The sequence below is a fragment of the Salvelinus fontinalis genome, chromosome 6 (genome assembly GCF_029448725.1).
Source record: "Salvelinus fontinalis isolate EN_2023a chromosome 6, ASM2944872v1, whole genome shotgun sequence".
Taxonomy (NCBI): Eukaryota; Metazoa; Chordata; class Actinopteri; order Salmoniformes; family Salmonidae; genus Salvelinus; species Salvelinus fontinalis.
The window spans coordinates 50,911,400-50,925,855 of record NC_074670.1 but is presented as its reverse complement, the minus strand read 5'-3'; the positions used below and the strand labels follow the sequence as shown (position 1 = coordinate 50,925,855).

Genomic DNA, 14,456 nt, shown 5'->3' with positions numbered 1-14,456 from the left:
CCTAGTAAAACTGACTATCCTACCGATCCTCGACTTCGGCGATGTCATCTACAAAATAGCTTCCAATACTCTACTTAGCAAACTGGATGCAGTTTATCACAGTGCCATCCGTTTTGTTACTAAAGCACCTTATACGACCCACCACTGCGACCTGTATGCCCTAGTCGGCTGGCCCTCGCTACATGTTCGTCGTCAGACCCACTGGCTCCAGGTCATCTACAAGGCTATGCTAGGTAAAGTGCCGCCTTATCTCAGTTCACTGGTCACGATGGCTACACCCACCCGTAGCACGCGCTCCAGCAGGTGTATCTCACTGATCATCCCTAAAGCCAAAACCTAATTTGGACGCCTTTCCTTCCAGTTCTCTGCTGCCTGCGACTGGAACGAATTGCAAAAATCTCTGAAGTTGGAGACTTTTATCTCCCTCAACAACTTTAAAAATCTGCTATCCGAGCAGCTAACCGATCGCTGCAGCTGTACATAGTCCATCTGTAAACTACCCACCCAATTTACCTACCTCACCCCCATACTGCTTTTATTTATTTACTTTTCTGCTCTTTTGCACACCAGTATCTCTTCTTGCACATGATCATCTGATGATTTATCACTCCAGTGTTAATCTGCTAAATTGTAATTATTCGATTTATTGCCTACCTCATGCCTTTTGCACACATTGTATATAGATTCTCTTTTTCCTACCATGCTATTGACTTGTTTATTGTTTACTCCATGTGTAACTCTGTGTTGTTGTCTGTTCACACTGCTATGCTTTATCTTGGCCAGGTCGCAGTTGCAAATGAGAACTTGTTCTCAACTAGCCTACCTGGTTAAATAAAGGTGAAATAAAAAATAAAAATAAAATGGACAGACCTCTCCCCATCTTTACAACCATTGAATCTATATGTTTTGACCATGACAATTTACAATCTAAAGTAAAGGCAAGTAATTTAGTCACCTCAACTTGTTCAACAGGCACACCATTCATTACAAGATTTGTACCAAATACAATGCTCTTAGTTTTAGAGATGTTCAGGACCAGTTTATTACTGGCCACCCATTCCAAAACAGATATCAACTCTTTGTTAAGGGTTTCAGTGACTTCATTAGTTTTGGTTGCTGATGCGTATATGGTTGAATCATCAGCATACATAGTCACACATGCTTTGTTTAATGCCAAAAGCAGGTGCTTTATACCATTTCAAAGGACACACTTTGAAGTTCTTGGAAATGTGAATGTTGGAGAATATAACACATTAGATCTGGTAAAAGATAATACAAACAAAAAATAAAATTTTCAAAAATACTTTTTCATCATCTTTGAAATGCAAGAGAAAGGTCATAATATAATATTGCAGTTTAGGCACAATTTAGATTTTGGCCACGAGATGGCAGCAGTGTGTGCGCAAAGTTTCAGATTGGTCCAGTAAAGCATTGCAATACTGGACAATATTTGGATCAAGTCTACCCAAATGTGCCAAATTGGTCAATTGATACATTTTTTAAATCTGTCGTAGACAAACCAGTTTACATGTAAAATCTATAGGTTTACCAAATGTTTAAGGAATCATCAATTAAGAACAGTCAGATTAAGTAATAGTAAAATGTCTTAACAAAATAAAAGTTAATCATATCAAAAATAATGGGCAAAAATGGGCAAAACCATATTGCAACCGGAACATTACAAAGTGTAAGAAACCAAAAATCCCATAGGTGGCGAGCGCACTCCACTGTAGATTTTCATATGGGAAATGGTCACAAAGTCAGATCCCAAGGGTGAAATTTTCAAAATCTCTATTTTTTTCAAAATTTTAAAACCTCATAAAAAGTGCTTTTTGGGTCGATTTTCTTGTGTCAATTATACATATGTAGAAACCGTATCGACATACATTTGTCTTATTTTATTGAGTTTGTCCATAAGACCTATGTTTTGTCCCTTTGCCATATATGATCATATAGGAAGTTGGCTTCCGTACCCAAAAGTACGTGAACCATGTCCAAATGGCATAAGAAATGTCCAAATGGCATTTATAAGTATTGAAAGTACCAAATCAGGATGTTTTGTCGATTTGCCATATATAATCATAGGAACTTAGTTTCCAAACCCAAGTCAGTGAACCATGTCCAACTGGCATAAGAAATTCCCAAATGGCATATATACCGACCAAATGATATATATTACCATGTAAAGCCCTGAATCAACCTATAAGATATATTTGTCATGTTTGATCATAGGAAGGAAGAATTTCTTGTTGATGTTGACTCAGCATGTCCATTTCGCAATAGAAGTCCTTATGGATATACATCGGCAATGGACACTGTCAACTTGCAGAAGAGCATGTTCACACTGACAATATAGCATATGTGTAATGGACACTTTCCAATTACAAATGGAAACTGTCCATTTGCAATGTCTTAAAATGGGCATTTACCATCACGAATTGGACATGCTCTAATATACTGCAGAAATGCCCAATTGACTGGCTCGTTGAACTCGGGATGGCCGAGCAGTGATAGTGGTTCCTCTCCATCGCTCGTTGGTGTTGATTTCAGCCTGTCCATCCCTCATTAAATACATTGGAAATGTACACTGTCCATTTGCAATATTAAAATGTCCAATGCCAATATATTATACTGCCATCAAGTCAGCAATCACTCAATAAGATATCATACTGACACCAAACTGATACATACTGACACTAAACCCACTTTGTCCAACTCGTTTAGAAGCCAGCCATCACATATTTCAGAGCCGGCCCAAAAATCACACAGTGCCTTCTGTTTAAACCATCAAAAAAAACGTAAAACACGTAGTTACATTCTTGCTGCGGGTCCAGTTCTGACATTATGTGTAGGCCTAGCTGAGGCGACCCCGACGAGTTTCAGCTTGATAGGTAATTCGGAGCCCGAGCAGCGACCTTAAATAGTGATGAAAATTTACTTTTTCCGGGAGTTGCTACGGGGTCCCTGAAAGAGCCATCGGACAGAAACTTTAGGGTCTATGGGCCGAGGCAGATTCAATGCACCTAGTCTTGTGATTCTGGGACTTTTGTGTCGTCATTTTCGCGACGTTAAAAATTAATTTAAGTTATTGCAAATGGACGAGGCTGTTTCTCGGCCTGAGAACATTCTAGAGCAACATAACTCACCGTGCACTACCGACTTAAGCCATAGTACAGGTGTATAAAGTTTCAGGGCTCTAGGTCTGACGGTTATTTGATGGTTCGAACGGAGGTAACTATTGCAGGTTCTGTGTGTCTGTAAGCCCCACAATGTGTCACTCCACATTGACTGTGTGTGTGTGAGAACAGAAAATCACAGAAATCACAGAGCTCCGAAACCTGCCTTAACGGATTTTGACCTTTAATCCCAGAAAATTGGCATTAATTCAAAGAGTGTTGAGGCCTCGAGGCTATCTTGTTTCTGGGCTAAAAGTACATTTGGCCAAACCTGTGCTCAACGAGTTTCTACTTCCAAGTCTTTTCCGTTTATGAGAAACGGTTGGTACAGTAGAAAAATATCCCAAAATTAAACATTTATAACGCGGAAACCAAATGTCCGATAGACTTTACTTGATGAATTCCCGGAAGACCGGGCCCTGGGGGATTTTAACATTTTAATCTGCATATTTTAATAACACCTGCGGACGTCCAAACTCATCCCAATATTGGGATGCCCCTGCCCAGTCACGCGAAATTCATAGATTAGGGCCTAATGAATTCATTTCAATTGGCTGATTTCCTAATAATAAATGTAACTCAGTAAAATCGTTGAAATTGTTGCATGTTCCATTTATATTTTTGTTCAGTATATCTTGGAGATCTACGGGAAGCACTGACCCAACAGATCCACAGACGATGCAATCTCTATTGCACTCCACACCGCCCTTTCCCACATGGAGAAAAGGAACACCTTTGTGAGAATTCTATTCATTGACTACAGCTCAGCGTTCAACACCATAGTGTCCTCAAAGCTCCTCAACAAGCTAAGGACCCTGGGACTAAACACCTCCCTCTGCAACTGGATCCTGGACTTCCTGACGGGCCGCCCCCAGGTGGTTAGTGTAGGTAACAACACATCCACCACGCTGATCCTCAACACAGGTGCCCCTCAGGGGTGTGTGCTCACAGTCCCCTCCTGTACTCCCCATTCACTCGACAGCACTGCCATGCACGACTCCAACACCATCAGTAAGTTTGCCGATGACACAACAGTGGTAGGCCTAATCACCGTCAACGATGAGACAGCCTATAGGGAGGAGGTCAGAGACCTGGCCGTGTGGTGCCAGAACAACAAAATCTCCCTCAACGTGATCAAGACAAAGGAGATGATTGTGGACTACAGGAAAAAGAGGCCCGAGCACGCCCCCATTCTCATCGACGGGGCTGCAGTGGAGCAGTTTGAGAGCTTCAAGTTCCTTGGTGGTCACATCAGCAACAAACTAACATGGTCCAAGCACACCAAAACAGTCGAAGAGCGCACGACAAAACCTGTTCCCCCTCAGGAGACGCAAAAGATTTGGCATGGGTCCTCAGATCCTCAAAAGGTTCTACAGCTGCACCATCGAGATCATCCTGACTGGTTGCATCACTGCCTGGTATGGCAACTGCTCAGCCTCCGACCGCAAGGCACTACAGAGGGTGGTGCGTATTAGAGGTCGACCGATTATGATTTTTCAACGGCGATATCGATTATTGGAGGACCAAAAAAAGCCGATACCGATTAATCAGACAATATTTAAAATGTATTTGTAATAATGACAATTACAACAATACTGAATGAACACTTATTTTAACTTAATATTATACATCAATAAAATCTATTTAGCCTCAAATAAATAATGAAACATGTTCAATTTGGTTTAAATAATGCAAAAACAAAGTGTTGGAGAAGAAAGTAAAAGTGCAATATGTGCCATGTAAGAAAGCTAACGTTTAAGTTCCTTGCTCAGAACATGAGAACATATGAAAGCTGGTGGTTCCTTTTAACATGAGTCTTCAATATTCCCAGGTAAGAAGTTTTAGATTGTAGTTATTATTGGAATTATAGGACTATTTCTCTCTATACCATTTGTATTTAAAAAAAATTTGACTATTGGATGTTCTTATAGGCACTTTAGTATTGCCAGTGTAACAGTATAGCTTCCGTCCCTCTCCTCGCTCCTACCTGAGCTCGAACCAGGAACACATCAACAACAGCCACCCTCGAAGCAGCGTTACCCATGCAGAGCAATGGGAACTACTCCAAGTCTCAGAGCGAGTGACGTTTGAAACGCAATTAGCGCGCACCCCGCTAACTAGCTAGCCATTTCACATCGGTTACACCAGCCTAATCTCAGGAGTTGTTAGGCTTGAAGTCATAAACAGCGCAATGCTTGAAGCACAGCGACAAGCTACTGGCAAAACGCATGAAATTGCTGATTGAATGAACGCTTACGAGCCTGCTGGTGCCTACCATCGCACAGTCAGACTGCTCTATCAAATCATAGACTTAATTATATCATAATAACACACAGAGATACGAGCCTTAGGTCATTAATATGGTCGAATCCGGAAACTATCATCTCGAAAACAAAACATTTATTCTTTCAGTGAAATACGGAACCGTTCCGTATTTTATCTAACGGGTGGCATCCATAAGTCTAAATATTCCTGTTACATTACACAACCTTCAATGTTATGTCATAATTACGTAAAATTCTGGCAAATTAGTTCGCAACGAGCCAGGCGGCCCAAACTGTTGCATATACCCTGACTCTGCGTGAAATGAACGCAAGAGAAGTGACACAATTTCACCTGGTTAATATTGCCTGCTAACCTGGATTTCTTTTAGCTAATTATGCAGGTTTAAAAATATATACTTCTGTGTATTGATTTTAAGAAAGGCATTGATGTTTATGGTTAGGTACAGTCATGCAACGATTGTGCTTTTTTCACAAATGCGCTTCTGTTAAATCATCCCTCGTTTGGTGAAGTTGGCTGTCTTTGTTAAGAAGAAATAGTCTTCACACAGTTCGCAACGAGCCAGGCGGCCCAAACTGCTGCATATACCCTGACTCTGTTGCAAGAGAAGTGACACAAATAAATTCATGTTAGCAGGCAATATTAACTAAATATGCAGGTTTAAAAATATATACTTGTGTATTGATTTTAAGAAAGGCATTGATGTTTATGGTTAGGTACACGTTGAGCAACGACAGTCCTTTTTACGAGAATGCGCAACGGAGGACACGCTAGATAAACTAGTAATATCATCAACCATGTGTAGTTAACTAGTGATTATGATTGATTGATTGTTTTTTATAAGATAAGTTTAATGCTAGCTAGCAACTTACCTTGGCTTCTTACTGCATTCGCGTAACAGGCAGGCTCCTTGTGGAGTGCAATGAGAGGCCGGTGGTTAGAGCGTTGAACTAGTTCACTGTAAGGTTGCTGACAAGATAAAAATCTGTCGTTCTGCCCCTGAACAAGGCAGTTAACCCACCGTTCCTAGGCCGTCATTGAAAATAAGAATGTGATCTTAACTGTTAAATAAAGGTGTCATTTTTATTTATTTTTTATAATAATAATAATAGGCCAAATCAGTGTCCAAAATTACCGATTTCCGATTGTTATGAAAACTTGAAATCGGCCCTAATTAAAATCAGCCATTCCGATTAATCGGTCGACCTCTAGTGCGTTTCGCCCAGTACATCACTGGGGCCAAGCTTCCTGCCACTCAGGACCTCTATACCAAGTGGTGTCAGAGAAAGGCCCTAAGAATTGTCAAAGACTCCAGCCACCCTAGTCATAGACTGCTCTCTCTGCTACCGCACAGCAAGGGGTACCGGAGTGCCAAGTCTAGGTCCAAGAGGCTTCTAAACAGCTTCTACACACAAACCATAAGACTCCTGAACACCTAATCAAATGGCTACCCAGACTATTTGCATTGCCCCCCTCCTCCCCCTCTTTTACACCGCTGCTACCCTCCATTGTTATCATCTATGCATAGTCACTTTAATAACTCTACCTACATGTAAATATTACCTCAACTAACCAGTGCCCCCGCACATTGACTCTGTACTGGTACCCCCTTGTATATAGTCTCACTATTGTTATTTTACTGCTGCTCTTTAATTACTTGTTACTTTTATTTCTGATTCTTATCCGTATTTTTTAAACTGCATTGTTGGTTAGGGGCTCGTAAGTAAGCATTTCACTGTAAAGTCTACACCTGTTGTATTTGGTGAATGTGACTACTAAAATGTGATTTGATTTGATTCCTTGGACTTCATGGTATAGTTTCTGCTCTGACGTGCACTGTCAACTGTGGGACCTTATATAGAAAGGTGTGTTTCTTTCCCCCGTTTTGTTGCGTTTGCGTATGCTTAATAAATGTTTTGCAACAGAATCGTCAGAATGAATACGCCCTTGATCACCCGCACACACAGTTCATTTACATAGCAGCCACATACAGCATAATCACTTTGATCGTTGTGTAATTCCTTCTCGCATCGCAATTCCTGCTCTCCTCCTCTCACCTTTTCCCTTGGCTTTTTGGACTTAATACAACTGAAAGCTCACCTTGACTTGGAAGAGTTGCAGTGTTGGATAGCCTTAGCCAGCTAGCTAACATATATAGCATTCCTCTCGGTTTGAGTCAGGTTGTTGAGTCGGCTAAATTAGCTACATTAGCTAGAGAAGTACTGTAAGTGAAAGGTTAACTAAGAATTTTAAAAAATACAACGAAATATAGCTAGCTCTCTCTCTATGCTGCTTGTCCATATTTTTTGAAAACAATTTGTTCAAAACTTTTCAACTATAGTCTTTCTCTCTCATTGAGTCAACTACCCACCACACTTTATGCACTGCTAGCTAGCTGTAGCTTATGCTTTCATTCTCTGATTCTTTGATTGGATGGACAGCATATGGATGGACAGCATATCAGTTCATGCTGAAAGAGCTCTGATAGGTTGGAGGCTGTCCTCTGGAAGTCGTTATGAATACTGTGTAAGTCTATGGAAGGGGATGAGAACCATGAGCCTCCTAAGTTTGTATTGAAGTCAATGTAGCCAGAAGATGCTGTTGAGGCTACTGTAGACCTTAATTGCAAAACAGTGTGTTTTAATCAGTTATTTGGTGACGCGAGTATACTTTTGTAATGTTTCACTATTTAAATTGGTCCTCCCCTTCCTCCTCTGAGGAGCCTACACTGCTTTCTACCAAATTTATCAGTGGTTATTTTTCCAGAGCTTGTCTATAAATATTACTGTCAGTGACCATGTGATTTGATTGCAACAACTTGTAATGTAAGGACTGGGTGACATTGTTATCAGCAGCACATGATGAGCACATGGTGTTACCATTGCTGAACTGACTAATGCTGTGGTGTCTGTCTTCATCTATCACTCCCAGACAACAACTACTTTCTCTCTCACTCTCTCTGTGTATCACTCACTCTCTATCTCTCCCTTACAACCGCTACTTTCTCTCTTCCCCCTATCTCTCCTCACTTCTGACACCAATGTAGCAAATGGTGTAAAAGGCAAACAAACATCCTATGCATCGCGCCAATAGTCTTAACCACTTGGTGAGAATTGTGGCTCATATAAGTGAGGATAGCTACAGTATTTTGTGCGTTATGTAAGATGTATAGAGTATTTGTAAAGGCATACAACTGGTATCCGGGTTACATATTTTTGTATTGTGTACAGTTTGACTGATAAAGTGAAGCGGGCCTTTCTCTAAGTTTCTCACCTCCTCCGCATCCTCAGCACTGGCCTTCTTCACACCGTTCTGTGTTGTGTTCAGTTGCAGGGTCACCTTGTAACATTCTTGGATATCTGCAAGGAATTAAATAAACAACAAGTCATAGAAATAAAGGCCACGGTCCCCTGGGATATGAGTACTTGAATGACAATCCACAAAAATATCCTGTAGATAATGTATCATTAAAACACTGAATGTTGCTTGTTTTCTTCAGTGTGCATCTGTTCACTACTATGCAGTTAAGTTTTCTAAATGTTGTTGTATGACTCAAATCCTGACTGGAGAGTTGATCATTAAGTCAATGACCAAACAGCCCCAATTTCAATAACAAGTTATCCTTTGTATGGTCTAATAGAGATCAGCACTCTGCCTCCTACGTAACTGAGTTTAGAATAAATTAGATGAGGTAGATTTCTCCACAAATATCCCATCTGAACGAAGGGCATAGAATGAAGATGTTGGACTGTCTGATGTCTATGGCCTATAACTACAGTGCCTTCAGAAAATACTCATACCCCAGCACTTTCCAAATGTTGTTGTGTTACCTTGAATTTAAAATTGATTAAATCTAGCATGGTGAAGTTAATAATGACACTTTCGATAGTGTATCAATACATCCAGTCACTACAAAGATACAGGCGTCCTTCCTAACTCAGTTGTCGGAGTGGAAGGAAACAGCTCAGGGATTTCACCATGAAGCCAATGGTGACTTTAAAACAGTTAGAGTTGAATGGCTGTGATAGGAAGAAACTGAGGAAGGATCAACAAAATACTAACCTAATTGACAGAGTGAAAAGAAGGAAGCCTGTACAGATTAAAAATATTCCAAAACATGCATCCTGTTTGCAACAAGGCACTAAAAAAAATGCTTACAAATGTGGCAAAGCAATTCATTTTTTGTCCTAAATACAGAGTGTTATGTTTGGGGCAAATCCAATAAAACACATTACTGAGTACCATTTGCCATATTTTCGCACCTAGCGGTGACTGCATCATGTTATGGGTATGCTTGTAATCGTTAAGGACTGGGGAGTTTTTCAGGATTAAAAAAATTATGGAATGGAGCTAAGCACAGGCAAAATCCTACAGGAAAACCTGGTTCAGTCTGCTTTACACCAGAGAGATGAATTCACCTTTCAGTAGGACAATAAGCTAAAACTCAAGGCCAAATCTACACTGGATTTGCTTACCAAGAAGACAGTGAATGTTCCTGAGTGGCCTGAGTTACACTTTTGACCTAAATCTACTTGAAAATCTATGGTAAGACCTGAAAATGGTTGTCTAGCAATGATCAACAACAAGTTTTACAGATCTTGAAGAATTTTCTAAAGAATAATAGGCAAATGTTGCACACCCAGGTGTGGAAAGCTCTTAGAGACTTACCCAGAAAGACTCACAGCTGTAATCACTGCCAAAGGTGCTTCTACAAAGTATTGACTCAGGAGTGTGAATACTTACGTAAATTAGATATTTCTGTATTTCATTTTCAATGGATTTGCAAAACTTTCTAAAAACATGTTGTTTTCACTGTCATTATGGGTTATTATTTGTAGGGAAAAAAATATTTAATACATTTTGAATTCAGGTTGTAACACAACAAAATGCGGAATAAGTCAAGGGGTAAGAATACTTTCTGAAGGCACTGTAGGTGTTAGATCACATGGTCTGGAAAAACTACTGGCTTTACCTCTATAACATAAGAGAAGGATGAGCCCAAGTTCTCTGTCAGTCCATCCCCACTAGGCCATGCTGTTTTCCCACTGTGGCCAGCTCTATACCCCTGTGGCCAGCTCTGCCAACCCAAAACTGCTCATCCTCCCAAATCCTGCTCACTCCCCTACAATTACCTCCGACCGATCGCCTTCCCTTTCTCAACTCATCCTTCTTTAATTGAGTTTCTTAAACACTGATTCCCCCTCCCTCTACCCCTCTTGTCTCCCTTCATTACAACGCAGGTCAATAAAGAGATTCTCCAGTACTTTTGTATACTTTTTAGCCAGTAGTTGAAAGTAGCGCTCACAAGCGTCCCCGAAAATTGCATACTACGTCACATATGTGCAGATATGTGCACCATGTAATTGCTCTCTCTCTCTCTCTCTCTCTCGATATGCTGTTTGTGCATCTTGCTAGCTATCACTCAAATGGTGAGGGACTGAAGCTCATTGAATAGAACTCGAATTGCTAGGGGGCTGGCCCACATGGGGGAAAATGTAGGGTAAACGGCGCAGCACAGCTTCCATAAAAATGGTCACTTTCAAACTAGGGATTTCGTGGCTAATTGAGGTAAGACAGTAATTCTGCTCATAGATTATGCATGTATTAACCACACATTGACACATCCAGCCCAAAGCAGGAGGTTTAAAAAATACTTAGTAGTCGACAATGTTCCGGAGCATGTCTTTAAGCTGCTGTGTCTTGTGGTCACCTATTGACTGGCAGCCACTTGATGAGAATGCAGGGAGACATTGCTGCTGATGTCACACACTGGTCCTCTTGCTGAACTGTAGACATAAAGAGGTCGCTGTTCTCATAAGAGCTCGGCTATATTACAACTTTCTTAGGTTCAATGTCAGGAGACAGTGATGGAAACAAATGTGTAGAAAGATCATGTACTTGAAATGTATCATTTTGTGTACAAATATCTGTGTGAAGGAGTGAAGGCACTGTATGTACCGGTATGTCCTCGGTGAGTGTGTGTATGTGGTCGGTGTATCCCAACAGGGTGGAGTGGGAACAAATGTGGAAAAAGGGGGCACGTGACTCATCACTGTATAAGAGTGTCTGAGTGTGTAGGAGTGGAGCCGTGTGTAGGCAGAGCTTTATGCAGCCCAGCTGGTTAGAGGCCCGCAACACACACACACAATTATATAGTCCTGTGATTTTACAATGTAGTATTTAGCTTTGTTATAAGAATTACCTTACAAAAAATGTGGAATGACATTTTCAGATGTGAAATAGCTTAAATTTCACACATAAAACTGTATTTTCACATGTATTCAATTTATAACTCACATGTTAACACCACCTTTTCACATGTGAGGAGAATAACTTGTTTTCACCTCACATTTGAATTGCAGTTTCACATTTTAAAAATGTGTAAATGGGATATGCAGCTTCACGTGAAAAATATTCACATGTGAAAATCTAATTTTAACAAGTTGGAATTGCATTTTCACATGTAAAAATCACATTTGACGTTTCTTATGTAAACAAACACCACATTTGAAAATCTCACTTTCGCACGTGGAATTGCAAGTTCACATGTGAAAATCAATTGCGTGAAAATTTAATTTGGGGGGACTAGGAGCGTTTGCTTGGATGGTTGGGTGTGGCAGGTAGCCTGGTGGTTGGGAGCGTTGGGCCAGTAGCCGAGAGGTCTACACATGTGAAAAAATGGTGTTAACATGTTGCAGAAGCAATGTTTTCACTGGTGGAATTAGGGTGACCACATCTAAAAATATAAAATGCCGGACAAGGATGCGATTTTGCGCGACATTCGTGGAACAGTGGACAGAATAAATGTTTTGGGGTCAGGATAATGGATCATGTTCAAATGGCAATGGCATAGTTCTGCTGTACGAAGGTCACTGCCTGTTAAACATATTTTATAGAGTAATAGTATTATTATATGGTGCAATCCTTTAGTGAGTGAGTTACTTTTGTGCCATTAATATCAAGCAAATCTTCTGAAGTCAAGAACAACATCTGTAGTATTGCAAACAAAAATGATATTGAAAGCAAACCATCAACCCAAAAGTATTGATAACAAAACAAAATATTGCAAGGAAATAATTTTGAAATGTGAGAACAAATGATAACAAGATTAAATACAAGTCTCCCTCTTTGGTTATGTTACCCTGGCCTTTGCATTCAATGCAAGTTTTGGCCCATTCATTCCAGCAACATAGCACCCTGTATCCCACTGCTGATTTGCCTCTGAAGCTAAGCAAGGTCGGTCCTGGCTGTTCCCTGGATAGGAAACAAGACGTAGCTGTAAGTGCAAAAAAGAAAAGGGAAAAATAAGTGGGGATTTTTTTTCCCATGAGTGAAAAAAGTGAAATATTAAAGTGTGAAACTTCTGAAAACCACGTTCTGAAAACCACATTCTGAAAACCACATTCTGAAAACCACATTCTGAAAACCACATTCTGAAAACCACATTCTGAAAACCACATTCTGAAAACCACATTCTGAAAACCACATTCTGAAAACCACATTCTGAAAACCACATTCTGAAAACCACATTCTGAAAACCACATTCTGAAAACCACATTCTGAAAACCACATTCTGAAAACCACGTGTCCACTTATCTAAACATAAAACATTTTTTGTTGTTGAATCATGTGATATTTTTCATGGGATTTGTTCACACGTGTGTTGTGTTCACGTGTGTCCGAAAACAAGTTATTGTTTTTCACATTACTTTTTCATGTATTTTTTTGTAAAGGTTGTATAAACAATGCAAACACATAACTTGTCCTGATTACTTGTCCAAAGTAATTGAGAGAAAATTATTGCATAAGTATTATCATACTTGTGTAAATTGTTAAATTTATGTGAAATTACTTGTCTCTTACTTCATTTTTAACAACCACCACTTGCACCGCAGATATGAAACCATTATCACACGGCAAAAACTTTATCAGCGTGGATTTCTTTAAAAAAAAAGAAGGCTTATTCTCAACAGAGAACTGCTTGTTCAGAGCTTTAAATAGGTGTTGTTGTGTACAAAAACCATAGTCAAATAAAACATCAGAGACTGGAGCTATTTCTCAAACTTTCCCCCCTAAAATTCCAAAGCTACTCCATCCCTCAAAGACCACATAAATTCCTGGCTATAGAACAAAAAAACCTGTTTAATCCCAGTCAGTACAGGCCGTCTCTCACAGATCTCTTTTCAATACCGTGGTCCCATTTTGGGATGTCCAGGTTAGAATGTGTGCCTCAGTCAAAGTCATCAGGGTTTTCCAACTGCTCTCTGTTCTACAAATGACACTGTGTATGTGTGTGTGTGTTATAGGGAGTAAGGAATACAACCACGTTAGACCCTCTTCTATTTGCAGCGGACTTATTCAAGTGTACTGGAGTCCTCTTTCCACTCATAGCCTGTTCTGGGTGAATAAGCCCAAAAAGAATGTGCCCCAGAGTGTTTTCCATGGGATGACAATAAGCGACAGACAGACACTCCGCTCACTACAATCTACATTCAGCAAAAATTGGGTCAGAATTAAAGGGCCGTACAATTCCAACCCTCCGCTCCCAGTCTCCAACCCTAAAATAATCTCCTGCTCCAGCACTTGTGGGAGTATTGTGTGTGGGTATGCCCAACTTCCTGCATGTTTGCATGTTGGGGAACAAAGATATGAGTCCTCAGTCAAGGCGAACTTTGTTCATGATTGTGCAACCATGCAGACATCTAATCAAGTGGTGAGCTCTCCAACTTCCTACAGTGCATCCCAGGCAAGGGGACTCCCATTCATTCACACATCAAATACTGTTCAATGCTGCTCACAACTGAACTCATGAACACTTTTTGCACCAGCCATGCCTGTTGTCATTCACTATCATCATACCTTCTTTGACATTGTGCCAATGCTGTTAATTTACAAATGTTCCCACTGTGGCAGAGCATACCGGTAGCAATACAATTGCAACAACACAAATACAGCCCGTGCAAAAATACCTCCACCACTACAACAATGACACTACCT

General features: G+C 40.3%; 1 protein-coding gene across 1 annotated transcript in view; it reads right to left on the bottom strand.

Annotated features, from left to right (window-relative positions):
* The window catches only part of dlg3 (discs, large homolog 3 (Drosophila)), a 136,654-nt gene that overhangs the window by 115,612 nt on the left and 6,586 nt on the right, over window positions 1–14,456 (bottom strand). The window contains exon 3 of the mRNA XM_055926933.1: window positions 8,733–8,818. Within this exon, the coding sequence (XP_055782908.1) occupies window positions 8,733–8,818 (86 nt within the window). The remainder of the gene's footprint in view (window positions 1–8,732; window positions 8,819–14,456) is intronic.